Raw genomic sequence first — 18,058 nt, 5'->3', positions numbered from 1 at the left:
CATTCAAAAGGCCCTTTTCTAAACAACACTTTATGTTCTTCGTGTAAAATTGACTCTGCCATAACCTCAAAATGTCCATTCCAGAACGGCAATTAAAATCGTGTTCGACATCCATTTAAACTGAACTTGAAACTTTCGGTACATTAACATTTTCTCTCTCTCTCTACTTGTTTGCCAAAAAACAATTTTTCGGGTTAACTTTGTCCATTTTGGCAGAATTTCAGTACCATACGACACTTAGTTCTAATTACAGTGTCTTTGCTCTGGAAAAGTTTTGTTGTCGATGCCTGTCGAATTTTGCCGTTAATATTTAAATATTCACGTGTTTCCTTGCGCGCCGCAAATTTTGCACACAAAAACACTAACAATGTGTGAGCGCGCGCCATTTTAAAGGTCACTGGCACTCGGCAATAAATTTTAATTTTCATTTTCTGTACCATTGAAAGTGTGTTAAGTAAGATAAATATGACTGTATCTCCTGTGCTCGCATGGCGGCGGCGGCAAAACACGGGAAAATGGATGGCTTTTTTGTTAGAACAATATTTTTGTTCCTATTTCTGGGTACGAAATTTTTTTTTCCTGCCGTAGAACGGGATGATATATGAGCCGAGATGCCGCCGCCATGCCACAAAAATCGATAAATGTAATAATATTTATGGTAGTTGTCTGTATTTATTATATTGTTTGTTGCTCTCTTTTTTTTCCAGCAAAAGCAGGAAGGTTAGTCGTGACATAACACAGGATAATTGAATTATTTACTCATTTATTTGTTTGCAATAATAATCAAGCATTAATCTTAATATTTTTCTTTTTTCGCATGTAAAAACGATACATTTGCTACACGTACGAAGCCGAAGGAAGAAGAAGATTGAATTCCGATCCTAACTCTCTAATTCGATTCCCTTTGGGGAATTCAAAAAATAATTTAATAACCGAATTATTATCCGAGCGTTCCGAGGCGAAAATTTCTTGTTTATTTAATGCTCGTCGTCGTCGTCGGCGTACGTTGAGCTGGGAATTGAAGACACCCGAGTTAATGTAATGCATTGCAAGGTAAGGTGTAATATTTTGCCTCATTTCGGGAGAGACACAACGACGACGACGAGGGGAGAGTTGGAAAAGTTGTTGCGCATTATCGTATTAAAATATTTTTTTTTTGTTTCTTCGTCGTCGTCGTGTTTTTAATAACTTTAATGGATTCAGTAGTGGCAAAAAGTGTTCAAAATTGACACTTGATATTACTTGAAGAGGGTGTCTTTGGTTGAAAATGTTGCCAATTCCCAATAGAAACGAGCGGGAATTTATTTTTAGAACGATTTTCTTCAAAAATAAGGTAAAAAAAATCAAAAAAGTGATTTTAAATAAATTTTTTCAGGAAATGAAGGTAAGAAAATTTTTTAAAAATTATTTATTTATTTTAATTTTTTTTTTTTTTTTTATTTTATTTAAATTTTATTTTTTTATTTAAAAAATTTAATTAAAAATATTTTTTATTTATTTATATTATTTTGAGAAATTTTAAATAAAATTTTAAAAAATATTTTTAAAAATAAAAAAATATATATTTTTACATTTTTTTTCTTCATAAAAAATATTTAAAATATTAAAATATTTTTTTAATAAAATTAAAAGTTTTAAAAAAATTCAATTAAATTTTAATATAAAGTTATTTTTTTTTCAGAACAAAAATTCTCTAAATTTTTAAAGAATTTTTTTCATATTTTTTTATTTATTTTAGAAATTAGAATTTTAGAAATTATTTTTTAAAAATTAAAAAAATTTTTAACAATTTTTATTTTTTTATTTTTTAGGAACTTCAAAGGAGCAAAATTAAAAATATTTCCAATTAATTCAAACCAAGCAAATAATTTTTGATTTTTCAGGACCAACTCCCAAAATTATAAATTTTTTACCAACAAAACGCACGCATTTCATCCAAAAAACCCACAAAATGAGACATAATAACAATAAAATGATAGATATCTCACATAGTTGTAATAACAATTTGACGCGACCTTCAATAAAACGTGACAAAAATATTTAAATCCGGTTCTTCTTGCAATTTCTCGCAGCGAGAGAGACACAAAAACACACGACGACGACGACGACTTTTATCATTATTATTCATCATCTGAATTCAATTCAATTCAATCCACTTTGGTCGTTACTGTGTGCTTTGCTTCATCTGTGTGCGATGCCGGTGATGTGATTGTTTTATGAAATGTACTACTTTGGAAAGACGGGGACACAAAAAGACGAAACAATAAAATTTGCCATTTTGATGCGTTTTTGTGAGATATCAATTCCGTAAATGTACAAAATGGAAATTTTATGTAATAAATTGTTATGACAGTCGATTGATGTTTCGGGTTTTGTTTTTTTGGAGAAAAGTGCACTTTTTTCAATTAGAAATGCTCGATAAAGGTGTGAAAGTTGACCACGTGACGAAAATTGTTTGAGTTTAGGGTGTTTGGTTCAATGACCGAAGTGTCAATAATTTGTTGTTTGCTTTGAGCGTGTGTGTCATTACTGTCAAGAAAGTGAATGAAGAGGTTTTTGATGAATAATTGACGAGTTTTATTGAACGAAGAGTTTCGTATAATGTTATTTTATTACAAAATAAAAATTTTTGATGCAATATTTTGTATTAAAAAAAGTAAATTATTATTTATAATTAAATAAAAAAATAATTATTTAAAAAAATAAAATATAATAAAAAAATAATTTATTAAATTTTAATTAATTATTTTTATTAAAAAAAAAAATAAAATAAAATTAAATTTTTTTATAAAAATAATTAATTTAAATTTAATAAAATAAATTTTATTTTTATTTATTTTTTTAAATAATTATTTTTTATTTAATTAAAATAATTTAATTTTTTTTTATTTTAAATAATTAAAAATATCATAATTTTAAAATAAAAAAATTAATAATTTTTTTTTCATTAAAATTTTAGACAATTCAAGTAAAAATTTTATTTTTTTTATGAAAAAATAACTAAAAAAATTTTTTATAATTTTTTTTTTAAATTTTTAAACATTTTTATTCCATCAAAAATAATTTCACGCTCCTTCCCGTTTAATTAAAATGGCTCCAAGCGCTTCTCACATTAAAAATATTCATTTTATTATGCAAATTTTCATGCGTAACTGATTTTCTCTCCATAAAAACTCTCCATTTAATGATAAATAATTAACTTTTTCGTAAACATCGCATAAATTTCTTAATTTTATTTTTATTGATTTATATTTTGCGCGAACATCATTCAGTAGGTGAAACATATTAACGCCACAAAGGTTGAACTTTTAAGTCGCGAGTTGCTTCGCGAAACGAAAAAAAAGCAACAACAACAACAAATGCAATAAATATGCAAATTTTATATGATTTTTTTTATAACCAACAAGTGATTACTTCATAAAAATGGCAAGCAAGAAGAACAAAAGACGAAAAGGTGTTTGAACCGAAGAATGTCATGTATTATTATGTGGGATGGAATTGAATATATTTACGAAAAAATACGCATTTTCGCTTCAATGGACAATAATTTCTTATTATTTTTTTCTTTTTTTTCTGCTCAAAGCTCAAGTCGAAGAAGAAGAGCTTCTAAATGAATAAATTCCAATCTCGCAACAATAAATACATTAGTTGAACGTCTTCTTGCTGCCTTTCTCTGTTATTGGCATGTGTTACTAATTTCGGGCGAAAGCCTTTTTTTTGCAGCAAGAGAAAGGAGAAGAAAATTTCATCCCCAAATGTGCCACAAAAGGCGAGGCAATTCATAAGTAACGTATCAGTAGCGTATAACACAAATCCCAATATCTAAAGATTAAGGCAGCTTATACACATTTTTCTATCATGTTTCATACGACGACTTGCACACACATGTGCGATGATAGTTAAGCAACAAGATTAGATATAGCTCTCCTCGTGTGTGTTCGTGGGTGCTGTGAGGAAAAATGATGATAAAACGTACGAGGAGCAGAAAAACCGAAAGAAAGGGGAACAAAATTGGAATGCATGAACCAGAAAATGTTGTTCATGTAAATGGAAAAATTGCTGCCATACCAAAAAAAAAATGAAAGGAACGGAGGAAATTTCTTCGCTTCTTTTCTAGGTTTAAGCCTGACGTTTTTTTCTTTTCTTTTTTTACCGCATTTCGAAGAAAAAAATTGTTTTGATTACGATATGAAGTCTGTGATGGAAATTCGTTAAAAAGTCACGTGGTTTGAAAAGATCTTTTAGATCAAAGAAAGTCACGTGGTTTAAAGATTTTTTAGATCAAAATAAAATCACGTGACTTTATTGATCCAAATATCTCTTAAACCACGTGATTTTATTTGATCCAAAAGATCTTTTCAAACCACGTGACTTTCTTTGATCTAAAAGATCTTTTCAAACCACGTGACTTCATTTAAGTTAGAAAAAGTCACGTGGTTTGAAAGATCTTTTAGATCAAAGAAAGTCACGTGGTTTAAGAGTTCTTTTAGATCAAAATAAAGTCACGTGACTTTAGAGATCTTTCGGAGAAATTGATCTAAACGATCTCTTAAACCACGTGACTTATTTTGATCTAAAAAGATCTTCCTAAACCACGTGACTTTTTTAAACTAAACAAAAATCCGTTAACATCGTTCATCGTTTTTCCATCGAAAACTTTCTACAACAATTTTTTTTTCTTATCAAGGCACCACTCCTAATGCACACATACACCCATCCGACACACGAGGTAAAAAAGGAACATGGATTCGATATTAATATTACGTCTTTATGATATGTGAGAAGCAAGCAGCAAGCCAGCAGCAGCAGCACAGGTTGCGCATAAGCCTCCTTGATATGATTATAGAATGAAAATTATGTGTTAGATTTTCGTGTCTCCTTTCTTTTTTTGTGTATGTCGGGTGTTTAAGCCCTTGATACTCGTGTACACGAGGCAGTAGTCAGCAGGAGATGAAAATATTAAATAAAAGGAATTAATACGACACATATGAAGATGAATGTGGATTCCATTAAAAGAATTTCTATGTGGCTCATGATAATCCTTGGATGTCGCAGTTATTACGTCCTTGCGGATGATCTCGAAATGGGCGGGAAAAAGTGACATCTTGTGTCATTTGGAACTGTCCTGAGAAAGTGACAGGAGATTGACAAGAGAATTTTTTCAAGTGCAACTGAAGGATTTGGATTGATTGAAAATTGAAAGGTAAAAATCAAGAAAGTTAAAAAATATTAAAAATTTTTGAAAAATTTGGAGAATTTGGATCATGTTGAATTATTTGGTCGCTTAAATTAATGCAAAAAGCACAGTAGCACGTCGACAGCACGATAAATTCATCAAAATTCCTCTTAATATGACAGCCTCTTCCGCTGTATCCGCCTTTTCTTATCATCAGAACGATCAAGACTGTCGTCTCTCTCTCTAAGTTAGACATCACACTTCCCTCGTAAAAAATGTAACATGTGACATGATGACCTGAAATTTTGTTTAAAAGACAGCTTGAAAGATACGGCGGGAGAGGCGTGTTGCATTTTTAATCATCTTTCGCAGTGCATCTTGTGCTTTTGATGGTCAGAGGCGTAAGTTAGAGTGTCTTTAAATTTAATAAAAATATTTTTTGCACTAAAAATTAAAAAAAAAATATTTTTTTTCAGTCAAAAAATTGAAAATTAAAAAAAATGAACAAACAAATTTATCAAAATTTTCTTTTAATTTTAAAAAATTAATTTAATTTAATTAATAAAAAAAACTATTAAATTTAAAATAGTAAAAAATATTTAAAATTTTTAAAAAAAAAATTTTTCGTTACTAAACTAAAAAATATTTAAAATTTTTGAACAATTTATTTACGTTACTGAACTCAAAAATAATTAAGAAAAAAATGAAATTTAATTTTTAATTAATTTTAAATTTAAAAAATTTTTCCATTATTATTTTTTTAAATATTTTTCTTAATTTTTAACAATATTTCAGTAATTTTTATTTATTTTCATTTTTTTATATTTTTGAATTATTTAATTTTTTTTATTTTTTTATTTTTTCATTTAATTAATTTAATTTATTTATCTAATTTAATAATTTGAATAAAAATAATTTTTAATATTTTTCATTCTGAAAAATTAAAATTTTTATAAATTTTTAAAAAATCAAATTAAATTGTTATAAAAAAAAATATTCTTAATAATAAAATTGTTATAAAATAAGAAAAAAACATAATTAAAATTAAATTATTAATAATTAAAAAAAATATTTTTTGCACCTTAAAAAAAATTTTTAAGACACATCACTGACTTCCCTCATAAAAAAATGCAAAAAAAAAATAAAATACAGAAGCTTCGATGAAAAGTCCAGCTAACTTGATGATTTTAATCAAACCATAAATATAGGTTTGCTTCTTTTCCTCATTTATTTTTGCATTTTTTATAAAATATTTTTTCATCGAAATAGGGGGCGTCTCATCAGTAGCTGACTCCGTTGACGCACAATTCTGTCACGTAATTCATCAAAAAAAAAAAAAAAAAAAAAAAAAAATTGAGCGGCATCATCAAAGCCGACAATTTGTTTTGGTTGGCATTAAAAGTCTAGCTTCTTATCTGCTCATGTGCTCTTGTTGTCGAAAATGTAATTTCGAAACAAAAAAAAATAAAAATCCGGTAGCTGAGATTGTAAGCCTTCGTTACACAAGTCATAAAATGCGTGAATGAGCTGCTACTGTATTTTTTTTTATTTCAACCAAACATTCTTCTCTTATCGAAAGGCAAATAAATTATTATCTCTCGCTCATTAAATGTGAACGTTGGAATTTGAATAGCGCGCGGGAGAGACAATACTTTGTGGTTGGGATGGCGACATCGCTTTTTTTCACGTTTTATGACTTTTTGTAAGCGCACTTTTTGTAAAAAGGTAGATCATAAGTGAGGGCAATTAAAAAAAATGAAAAGAGCGAAACAATGAACGGTAGCTGACAAGGTATGACAGTTAAATGAAACAATTAAAATATTTATCTAGGCGCACAAATTGAATGTTATTGGTTGCCTGTCAAGGGATTCATTCCATTTTATGACGTGATTCGGCGTTTTTTGTCCCAAACACGCAAAAAAATGGAATAAAAAAATTTATCCACGTTGATAACCTCTCTGCTGCTGCTGCGTTATCGCATTTACTTCCTCTTCTCTCATTTTTTTTTCTTGCAAAAAAATCAAAAGAAAATCATACCTGAAGACGACGACGACGACACACGATTCCCCGTTATTATTTGCGTTTAAGTCATTTTTAAATGTGTTGGAAAATTAAAGAAATTAAAAACACATTTTTCATATGTCATGCGTATCGTTGCTTGACTTTTGCCATTTTTGTGCGGCGCAAGAGAAAAAAATACCTCAGATTATAATTTTATATTGTGAGAAGAGAAATGCGAAATTGAACGTCGTCGTCGAAGATTTCACGTCAAATTTGCTTGCTTGAGCACTTACCATCTGAAAAGATAAGAAAAAGAAAGAAATTTATGTTAATAAATCTTATTTTTTTCTCGAGAAATAATTTTAAAAAAAATATTAGAAATTGGTAAAATTGAAGATGAACAACTTTCTTCACGGAATTATATTTTATCTCATTTTCTTATATTTAAAAAAAATATTTTTTCATATAAAAAAAAAAATAATTCTTTTGATTTAATTTTTGTTACTCAAAAAATATATTTTTTATTTAAATATTTTTTTTTATTTTAATATTTTTATTTAAAAATATTTTTTTTATTTAAATTGTTTTTTTATTTAAAAAATTATTTAAAACAAAAATATTTTATTTTTAATTTTTTTGATTTATTTATTATTTTTTTCTTTTTTACTTTAAAAAAATAATTTTTTTATTCAAAAAAAAAAAAATACCTGAAGAAAGTATTTTTTTTTTTTTTGATAAATATAATTTTATCAAAAAAATCCCTTTAAAAAATATTTTTTAAATAACCTATAATTACTGAATTATACTCGGTGTGTGGTTCACTGAATATAATTATAATTATTCGTCCCTTTTTTCTGGTATTTATAAATATTATTTTCATTCCTAATTTCTTTTTATATTTTTTTCTACTTTTTAACGTCCCTCTTGTGACCTGTATTCACGTTTAAATTATGATTTAATGTTCCCGTGATTTTTTTTCCTATCGTTAAGCATGAAAATTACCTTTAAACACCGTTTTGTGGTTAAACGAAGAAAAAATTGTAAGGATTGGTCATTAAAAATGTATGTTGGGTGTAATCGAAACTACTCAGTAATTTTTATTGAATTATTTTTTTTTTTGCTTTTAAATTTTAAAGGTAGAAATTATTAATAAAAAGGAAAAAAAATTAAAAAATATAAATTTTTAAATCAAAATAAAATTATTTATTTAAATTTAAAATTATAAATTTATTATTAAATTATTAATTAAAAAAAAATTTTAATATTAATAATTAATAAATTAATAATAAAAAATATTTTATAATAAAAAAAATTATTTTAAAAATTTTTAAATTAAAATTTAAATTATTTTTAAAATAAAATTTTTTAAATTAAAAAAAAATTTAAAAAAATATTAATTAAAAAATAAATAATAAAAATAAATAATTAAATTAAATTATTTAAATATTAATTAAATTTTTAATAATTAATTAATTAATTTAAATTTAGAAAATTCTAATTTTATTTTTTTTAAAATAAATTATTTTTATTTTTTTAATTCAAGAAAAAAATCAATTAAATTTTATTACTGTGTAAAACATTTAATTAATAATTAAAATGAAAGTAATATAAATAATAAAAAGACACAAGATCGTAAAATTTTGCGTGTACACAACGGTGGTCATGATAATATTAATTATTATTCTGCACACATGTGAGAAGAAGAGTCAAAGTCGTAAAAAATTTTAATGATCACTCATTATTTAATGATATGAATATTTTTAATACGTGGCAAATGTTAAATGTTAAGGAAATTTAGCTCTAACTAATTACTTTATTTCATAAAATTTTATGTTTTATTTTTTTCGGGCTCATTTATAGTAAAAACATTGCATAATCAGCACCTCGCATGAAATTTTACCTTTTTTGTTGGCCTTAACTTAACTTAACTGTGTATTAGAAGATATAAATCTTAATTTATTCTTCATCTCTTGTATTTTTTTTCGTTCCTTTTTATTCTTGCTAACGCATAACATTATAATGTATATAAAATAATACAATGCCGAAAAAAAAATACTATTAATATTAAAATCTCTATCAAGACGAAAAATTTCAAATAAATCAAGATTAGTGTGTGTGTGTGTGTGTGTTTCGTTTTAAATATAAAATGTAATACATTTCGCCTCCTTCGTTTCCCTTGCATTTGCCTTTCTTTCGTTTTCTATCATCATCAGCACCGCGCCGCCGACGCACAAGGTAACCTCCCGTTTATTTGAGCATTAACATTAACAATATCAACAACATTATTCGGTTGTTCGGTTCCTTAGTTAACGTCGTCGTGTATAAAAATGAATTTTTCCCTCTTGAGTAATAATAATATCATCACTTTGAATGTGATTATATTTTTTTTCCTTCTTTCCAGCTTGTATTTGGGTAATTTTTGGATGGGTAAAAATGTTATTTAAAACAGCTTTAATGCGTTTTCGGATGAATTTTCGGTCAACAAACGGTTTGCTTGAAGTGACGACACGAGATATAGAGGAAAGGAAAGGAGCTAAAGGCCATCCCTCGTCAAATATGGAGATGGAAACATTTCTTCATTATCTGTTGTTTTTTTTTTTGTGGTAGATTCATCTCGAGAAAAATAGAGGTTGGAAAGTTTTCGGTAAAAATATTGCGAAAAATTTTATCGTATTTTTGTAATTTTTTTTTTTTTTCTATTTTTAATTTTGGTAATAAATTATTTTATTTAATTAATTTTTAATTTAATTTAGGTACTTTAATTTTTATTTAATTAAATTTATTTAATTTTTTAAATTAATTTTATTTATTTTAATTAATTAATTTTTAATTTTATTTTATTTTGAAAAAAAAATTAAAATAAGAAATATTAATATTATTAATAATTTTTAATTTTATAAATTTTTATTTTTATTTAAATTTAGTATTTTTTTTTAATTCTTTTAAAAATTTTTTTTTTAATTTTTCAAACAAGTTTAAATATTGAGAATTTCAAAATATTAAAATTTGTAAATTTCTCATAATTTTTAATTTATTATAATTTTCTGTTTTCTATAAATATTTTAAATTAAAAATTAATTAATTACCTAAAATAAATAAAATTAATTTAAAAAAATAAAATAAAAATTAAAGTAAATTAAATTAAAAATTAATTATTTAAAATTATTATTACCAAAATAATAACAGAAAAAAAAATTATAAAAATATGATAAAATTATTCGTAACATTTTTTTAAATTTTTCTACAAATTTTCTTTTATTTTTCAATTTTCGAATTTCTTAATATGAAAAATAAATTAATTTTCTTAAAATTTTAAATTAAAAAAATATTGAAGGTTTTTTAATTCATTAAATTGTCAAGATTTTTTGAATTTCTGAAAGTTTTTTTTCTAATTTTTCCAAAAAAATTTAATTTTCTTTAATTTTTTGTGAGTTTTAATCAAAAGACATTTAAGCGTAAAAAGTCACATTTTCTCCCCAAAAAAATGAGATAATGCGAAGGAAAAACAACAACAAGCAACACCTTAAAAACAAAAGACGAGCTTAATACATATTTGATGGTTAACGCTATATTTTCATTATCTAAATGCGCGCATTATATTACACATTACATATTTTCACCATTTCCACCCGTAGCTTTTTTTCGCTCTTATTTTTTTCTCTCTAAATAAATATAATAATAAAAATAATAACGAAGCGAGAAAAACGCAAGCGAAAAAAAACAAAGGAAGAAAAAATAACCCTGATTTTATTTTTATAAGCATTACAATGCAATGGATAAAGATGAACTAAAATTACGCCAAAGTGATGATAAGGAAAAGTTTTATTATATTTGTACATTTACTCTCTCTCTACGCGTTTCTAAGACGAGAGAGCAAAAAAAAACGAAAGAGGGACGAATAATGGCAACAAAGTTAAGAACAAAACGATGTAAAAACACAAATAAATTAATAAATTTCTGTCATCTCGTAATTTGGAGTTGTTCGATTTCGTTTTTTTTTTTTTTACTTGAAGTGTTCTTCCCTCCCCAAAAATTAAAAGGACACCTTTCCGCACGTTTGTTCACCAAAAACAGAAAAAATAACAAAATAAAATCCATTTAACCACCAAAAGTATTTATCAGTCACGTGATATCGTAATTTACTATTAATTTTTTGATATCTAAGCTCTCGTGGTCAGTTCCACTCCACGAAGGGGTACTAAAGACCAATTAATGAAATTTCATACGACAATGTTGTTGTTGTGCATGAACAAGCGACAAAATTTTTCATTAAGCATTTTCGTGTGTCATTAGTCGTTTTTATACTTTTTTGTATTTTCTAATGTCATGCCGAGCAGCAGGACGAAACGCCGCGTAATAATGTTGTATTACATGTCGTTAAATATTATTTTTATTTTCTTTTCTTGGATTACTAATTAAGGTGACACGTCATGACGGCACGTTTTTCGGTTATTTTTGGGTAACGTGCGATGTAAAGGGTGTGTGTGAGTGTAAATCGTTTGTTTGCGCAGTAAATCAAATATTTTCGAATGTGTATTGTGGTAAATAATGATGAAAGAGATGTCTAATAGTAAGTACAAGTTATTTTACTTTACATATAATAATTTTAAATTTTTAGGTTCGAGGATTTTTTAAATTAAATTATTTTCTTTTTTTATTATTAATTTTTTTAAAAAAACTAATTAAATAAAAATTTTAATTTTATTAAAAAAAAAAAAAATTAATTTTTTAAAATATTTATTTTAATTAATTTTAAAAAAAAATAATTAATTAAAATAATAAAAATATTTTAAAAAAATTTTTTATTTTTTGCCAATTATTTTTTTTATTAAATAATTTATTTAAATATTTTTTTCAAATAATTAAAATATTTTTTTCTGATAAAAATTATTTTTTTTTTAATTAAAATTATTTTTTTTTAAATTAAAATTTTATTTTTTTTTTAATTCAATTTTTTTTTTTTAATTAAAATTATTTTTTTTTAATTAAAACTATTTTTTTAACGCATTAACGTAATATTAATTTTTTTTACATATTTGGAATTATTTTTTAAATTTTCAAAAAAGGTTTTTAAATAATTTTTTTTTAGTTTGATATTTTTATTTTAATTTATTTATTTTTTTATTCGAAAATTATTTTAAAATTAATTAATTTATTATAATATTTTTATAATTTTTATTTTTATTTTTTAATTTTATTTTCAGCTTTTTTTCCAATTATTCCAAGCCAAGCATTTTAAAATTTAACAAATTTTCACGAATTTTAAGAAATTTTAAATTAAATAAAAACTTTCAACATAAATTATGTTTAAAAAAATCATAACGGAAGACTCCAAAATGTCTAACAGTACAAAACATAATTTTACACGAAAATAAGTGCTCTTCAATTTTTTTTTAATATTTAATTTTTTTAACACAAAAAAAACGCTCTTCAAGTATTTATTTAACACTTTTTGTGCCACTTAATTTTTTTCGTCATTAAATATCATCAAAAATAAGCAACGAAGATGACGAACAAGAAGTGTTAGCTCGTGCCATCAATAATAAAAATAAAATTGAGTGAATGCCGTATAATTATATATCTCATCTCACACAGTGCCCATGTTTGATTTTTACAACGAAAAAAATTTTATTGCCGTTTTTTATTGCATGTTAATTACTATTATAATCATTTTATTGTTTGTTCGACCAGTTAATTGGACTGAATTAAAAAAAAATGTCTGAATCGCGAAAAGCTTTCAAGAAGGGTTTCAACATCTGTCTCTAATGAATAATTACTAATCGCGTTTTGTGGGCAAATATCTTCCGGCTGCAAATCAAACGTTCGTCAAATAACAAACAACAAACATACGTTTCCCTTCTTTGGATTATTTCACGCAAAACGAGGAGCTCGAGGGATGAATTTCGAAAAATAAACAAAGGTCGTCTATTTATTTCCCACAAAATTCACACACAAATATTGACAATCGGCGTGCTTTTGTGCGATAAAATGTTATGTAAACTCCCTGCAATTTCATCTTTTGTGTCAATAGTAACAGATATGTTTGCCGAAGAGTCTCTCTCTTGGATGATTATAATTTTCGAGAATAAAATAAAACGCATTCTCTATGACGACCGACGACGTGGCATTGCAAAACGCAGCAGAGGAAAAAGAACGAAAAGTGTAAGATATAACATAAATATAAATGATCTGTTGCTGATATGTTTGTTGCCTCGCACCGTTAAACATCATCATCTGTGCATCTCTTTGCAAGAAGAAAAAAAACTGCAATATTCAAAACAACAACGCACGCCGCGTCGAGTCAAGAGTATTTAAAAAAGACAAAAAAAAATTACAAAAAGAATGGGAAAAAAGAACATGGTCCATTAATAATAATGATGAAAATCTACACGTTTGTTGTCGTTTCGTGTGTCACACTCGAGGATCGTTCTTGTTCGCTGCTGCTGCTGCTGTTGAAGATACAGACAAAATCACAAGTGTTCTGCTGCTTCTTTATTATATTATTTTATTTAGAATTGTGGAAATTTTGTGTTTCGTTGAATAATTTTTAAATATTTTATTTAAAATTTTTAAATAAATTTTTGAAAATAATTTATAATTTAATTCAATAATATTTATTAATTTAATTTTTAAATTTTTTTTAAATTTATTTTTTATTTTATTTAAAAAAATAATTAATTTTTGTAAAGTATTTTTAAATTTTAAATAAAAAAAATCTATTTTAAAATTTAAAAAAAAATATTTTTTAAAAATAATTTTAAATTAATTAATAAATTTAAATTTTTAATTTAATCAAATTCGAGTGAAATTAAAAATTTTATTTATTTTTTTAATTTAAATAATTTTGTCAATTATGAAAAAAATAATAATTTGAAATTTTCAAAAAGTAGAAAAAAATTATATTTTGTTTTTATAAGCTTCAAATTTTAATTTGATTTAATTTTTTTATTTTATAGAAAAATAAAAAAAAAAAAAAAAATAAATAAAAATTCAACTAAATTAAATAAATTAAAAAAAAATTTAAATTAAATTAAAATTTATTTTGTGCAGATAGTTTCAAAAATATATGTAATAGATTTTTTTTTTGTCAAAAATTTATTATTTTTTTTTTTATTTAATTTATTTATTTTTAATTTAATTTTTTTTTCAATTTTTTTTAAACTTTTTATATTAATTATTTTATTTTATTAAAAAAAATTTATTTTATTTCTTAAATAATAATTATTTTAAATTTTAAATTAAAAAAAAATTGTTATTTAAATAATTATTAAAAAAAAATATTTTATTTTTTTTTTTTATTTTAATTTTATACTTTTTTTTTTTTATTTATATTATTTTTTCTTATTATTTAAAAATTTTATTTTATTTATTAAAATTTAAATTAAAATTAATTTTTAATAAATTAATTTTATTTTAATTAAATTTTTAATAAAAAAAAATCATAAAAATTAATTCCATTGCGAAACACAAAATTTCCACACAAAAAATTCTTTTTGTATTTATTAACTCACTGCAGTTTGATGATGTTGATGATAATCAAGTGCATTGTCTCATATATTCAAATCATTTTCTGAAGTGTTTCTAAAGTGTTTACCAACATAAATTTTCTATTATATATTTAGAGTTATTAGGAAAAACACTCAAAAACACGTCGTCGTACGATAATAATAGCAGGCAATGTTTTAAAAATAACGAAGAAAGAGAGAATAGAGCTCCGTTATGTGCAGCTGTCGATCAACAATGCACCGCAACACAAAAACATTAAATAAATAATAAAATATGATTATCTAATTTAATTTAGAATAGATGGCCTGGCGAAATTGTCCATTACATGATGTAACCCTTTTTTTACGTTTTTGGGAGTTTTTCTCTGATATCGAACATCTGTGTGTGAGCGAGCCATTAACCATATAAATTAGTATCCAAAAATAGTGTTCGAGTTTTTATTTATTTATTTTTTTTTTTTTTTTTTGGCTTCATGATCATGCCGAGTCAAGAGATGATGGGAGTGGTAGAGTGTGTATCATGATCTTATAAATAATAAAAAAAAATATTTTTTGGATCACTTTGATATACTTTTTTTTTTTTTGAGTGTGTGGGTGAAAAAAGAGAAGAACATCCCGCGCGCTTTTACACGCGAGACAAATAAAAATTTATTTAAATGGATTTAAAATTAAAACGTCTTTGGGTAAGTAATTTTTTTTCTCTTCTCTTCTTTTAAATCATAACATTAGTCACTCAAAGGTGCTGATTTCCATTAAAAAAATCGAAAAAAAAAGTTCAACTGATGATTAAAAGATACGTTGATCTAAATTCGTTTTCTATAAAAGAAATATGAGATATTTCAAAAAAAAAATGGATGTGTGATGAAAAATGTGTAACCCATTAGCGTTCGTTTTTTTTTTTGTCAATTTATTCGTTTTTTTAACATCTGTCATAATTTAATTGCCCAGCTTCATTAAAAAAATAAAAAAAAAAATTAAACAAGGAATAAAAATATTTAAAAGCTGCCGCGAGTTATGAGCGAGCAAGAAGAAAAGCGAAGCCAAGCCTCTAAAAAAATAAAATAAACGATCTAATGAAAGGGAGTTAATCAAGTGAGTATTTATAATAATAATATTATAAAAAAAACATACATGGAAAAAAAGAAAGAAGCTTTCATTATAATAAAATTGTAATCATACAAATTGTGCTACAGGTGCGATGATTAATGTTCTCCTAATTGTTTCATCTATTTCACACCATTTTCTCAACAACTAATATTTTATATTTCTCAACATTCATTTTTTTTTATTTTGTTGATTATTATTATTACATTATAATTTTTTTTCAAGAAAAAAATTGTAAAAAAAAATAATGAGGCATGTAAGAAAAATTTTTATAGCAATTTGCATGCGCAGCAAATGAAATCATCTTCTAATCGTCGTTTAACTTTTATTATTACATTTTTTTTTTGTTAGCAATACAAAATGTTTTCCACGAGCGTTGTTGACGTAAATCATGTTCGTTTTATGATTGCACTTTTTTATTACTTTGCAACTGCATTTGAGCGGTGATTTGGGTTTTTAGTGCTTATGAGGTTTATGTTGAAGTAATAAAATGATGGAAAATTGCAAGAAAATTAAGTTTAATATTTTGACATTTTTTAAGTTAATTTTTATAAAAGAAATTAAAATTTTAAACATTTTAAAAATTTAAAAAAAATTATATTAAATTAAAATTTTTAAAATTTTTTTTTGAAAAAATTAAATAAAAAAATTTCTATATTTCTTTTAAATTTCGGTTTAAATTTTTTTATATTTTTTAAAAAAATTTAATATTAAATAAAAAAATAAAAAATTTTTTTTAATTAATTATTTTAAATTAAATTCTGAAAATGTTATTTAATTTTTATATTATCATAAACATTAAATTTTTAATTATAATTTAATGTTTTTTAAAATTATTTTTATTGATAAATATTAAATAAAAAATTAAAATAAATAATTATTAATTAAAAAAATAATTAAATTTACAATAAATATAATTAAATAATGAAATTTAATTGAACATATAAAAAATATAAGTTTGGTAAAAAATTAAAATATTTTTTTTTAAATTTTAAGTTCATAAATTTATTTTTTTAATAATTATTTTTTTATAATTTAATATTTTTAAATTAATTAAAATTATTTTATTATTTTTAAATATTATTTAATTTATTTTTTTAATTTAATTTTATTAAATTATTATTTTTTTAAATATTTTTTCATTAAAAAAATTTTCGAATTAAATTATTTTATTTATTTATTTTTTTAATTTTTTTTTTATTTCAGGAAAACAAAAATTTCTAAAAATTTAAAGAAATATAATTAAATAATGAAAAAAAACTATTCATACAAAACATTAAAAGAACACAAAAAAAACTTTAAGCTTCAAACACAAAAAAAATCTTGTAAAGAATTTCAACCAACAAAATTCGCCATCAGCAAAAATTGAGCAATAAATGGTAATTTCTTGCGGCTAGACTGTTATAAGAACCTAAAACGCGAGTTATTTCAGATATTATCATAAACTAAATACAAAAATGAAGTTCATGCCAGTGTTTATTTTTAGATCGGAAGACACACTCTGGAATGACTCACACACAAGAAATTACTCGAACAATGCCTCACTTCTCTTCGCCGCGGAGACGAGGAACAGCGTTAATGTCTGACACTTTGTGGCTTTGTTCGTCGAGCATTCTGTGTGCATTTCGGTCACTCTAGCAGAAAATAAGCAGTAACTAAAATTCATGTATAACATGCTCTGTTTTAAATATCAATGCTTTGTGTTCTTCTTGTTTATTCAAGAATATACAAAAAAAAAATTGTTTATTCTATCCTCTTTTCGTTCTCAACACGCGCGCACAGAGTTCAGAGTCTTACACAGAAGAAAATCACTCTTTACTTTACTTTACTTCATTTCATAACAAGACCTTTATTTATAATTGTGCATGAAAGACATTAAACTTTTTTTTCTTATTCTTTCTTTTTTTTCTCAAACTTAGGCCAGAAACGAGCGAAGAGAGAGAAAAAACTAAATACAACGTACTAACAAGATACTTAAAGCGAACATTACAACGACACAACATAATGCATTTACTTGGAAATGTGATATAAATTCTTGGTTTTCAACTCACTTTACTCGGAAATTATATGTGTTAAGGTCTCTGGCCTTCTTGTTAACTCGCGGTATAATACACGAAATAAGAGAAAGAAAAAAAAATATTATAAATACTTTTAACACAAAGAATTACTCTATTTATTCCTATGTACAGATCGCCGGAATGCACATTTCGCTTGGAATGCAAATAATAATAATTTTGTGTAATAATAATAATAATAAGAAACAGCATCTTTT

General features: G+C 24.0%; 1 protein-coding gene across 1 annotated transcript in view; it reads right to left on the bottom strand.

Annotated features, from left to right (window-relative positions):
- Window positions 1–7,425: 7,425 nt before the first annotated feature.
- Window positions 7,426–18,058, bottom strand: part of LOC134833081 (homeobox protein homothorax) — a 110,079-nt gene continuing 99,446 nt past the window's right edge. The window contains exon 8 of the mRNA XM_063847264.1: window positions 7,426–7,473. Coding sequence (XP_063703334.1) covers window positions 7,445–7,473 — 29 coding nt within the window. The 3' untranslated portion in view covers window positions 7,426–7,444. The remainder of the gene's footprint in view (window positions 7,474–18,058) is intronic.

This window comes from Culicoides brevitarsis, chromosome 3, assembly GCF_036172545.1.
Source record: "Culicoides brevitarsis isolate CSIRO-B50_1 chromosome 3, AGI_CSIRO_Cbre_v1, whole genome shotgun sequence".
In the NCBI taxonomy this organism is placed as follows: domain Eukaryota; kingdom Metazoa; phylum Arthropoda; class Insecta; order Diptera; family Ceratopogonidae; genus Culicoides; species Culicoides brevitarsis.
The sequence above is the reverse complement of the archived record's forward strand: the minus strand, read 5'-3'. Positions and strand labels throughout refer to the sequence as shown.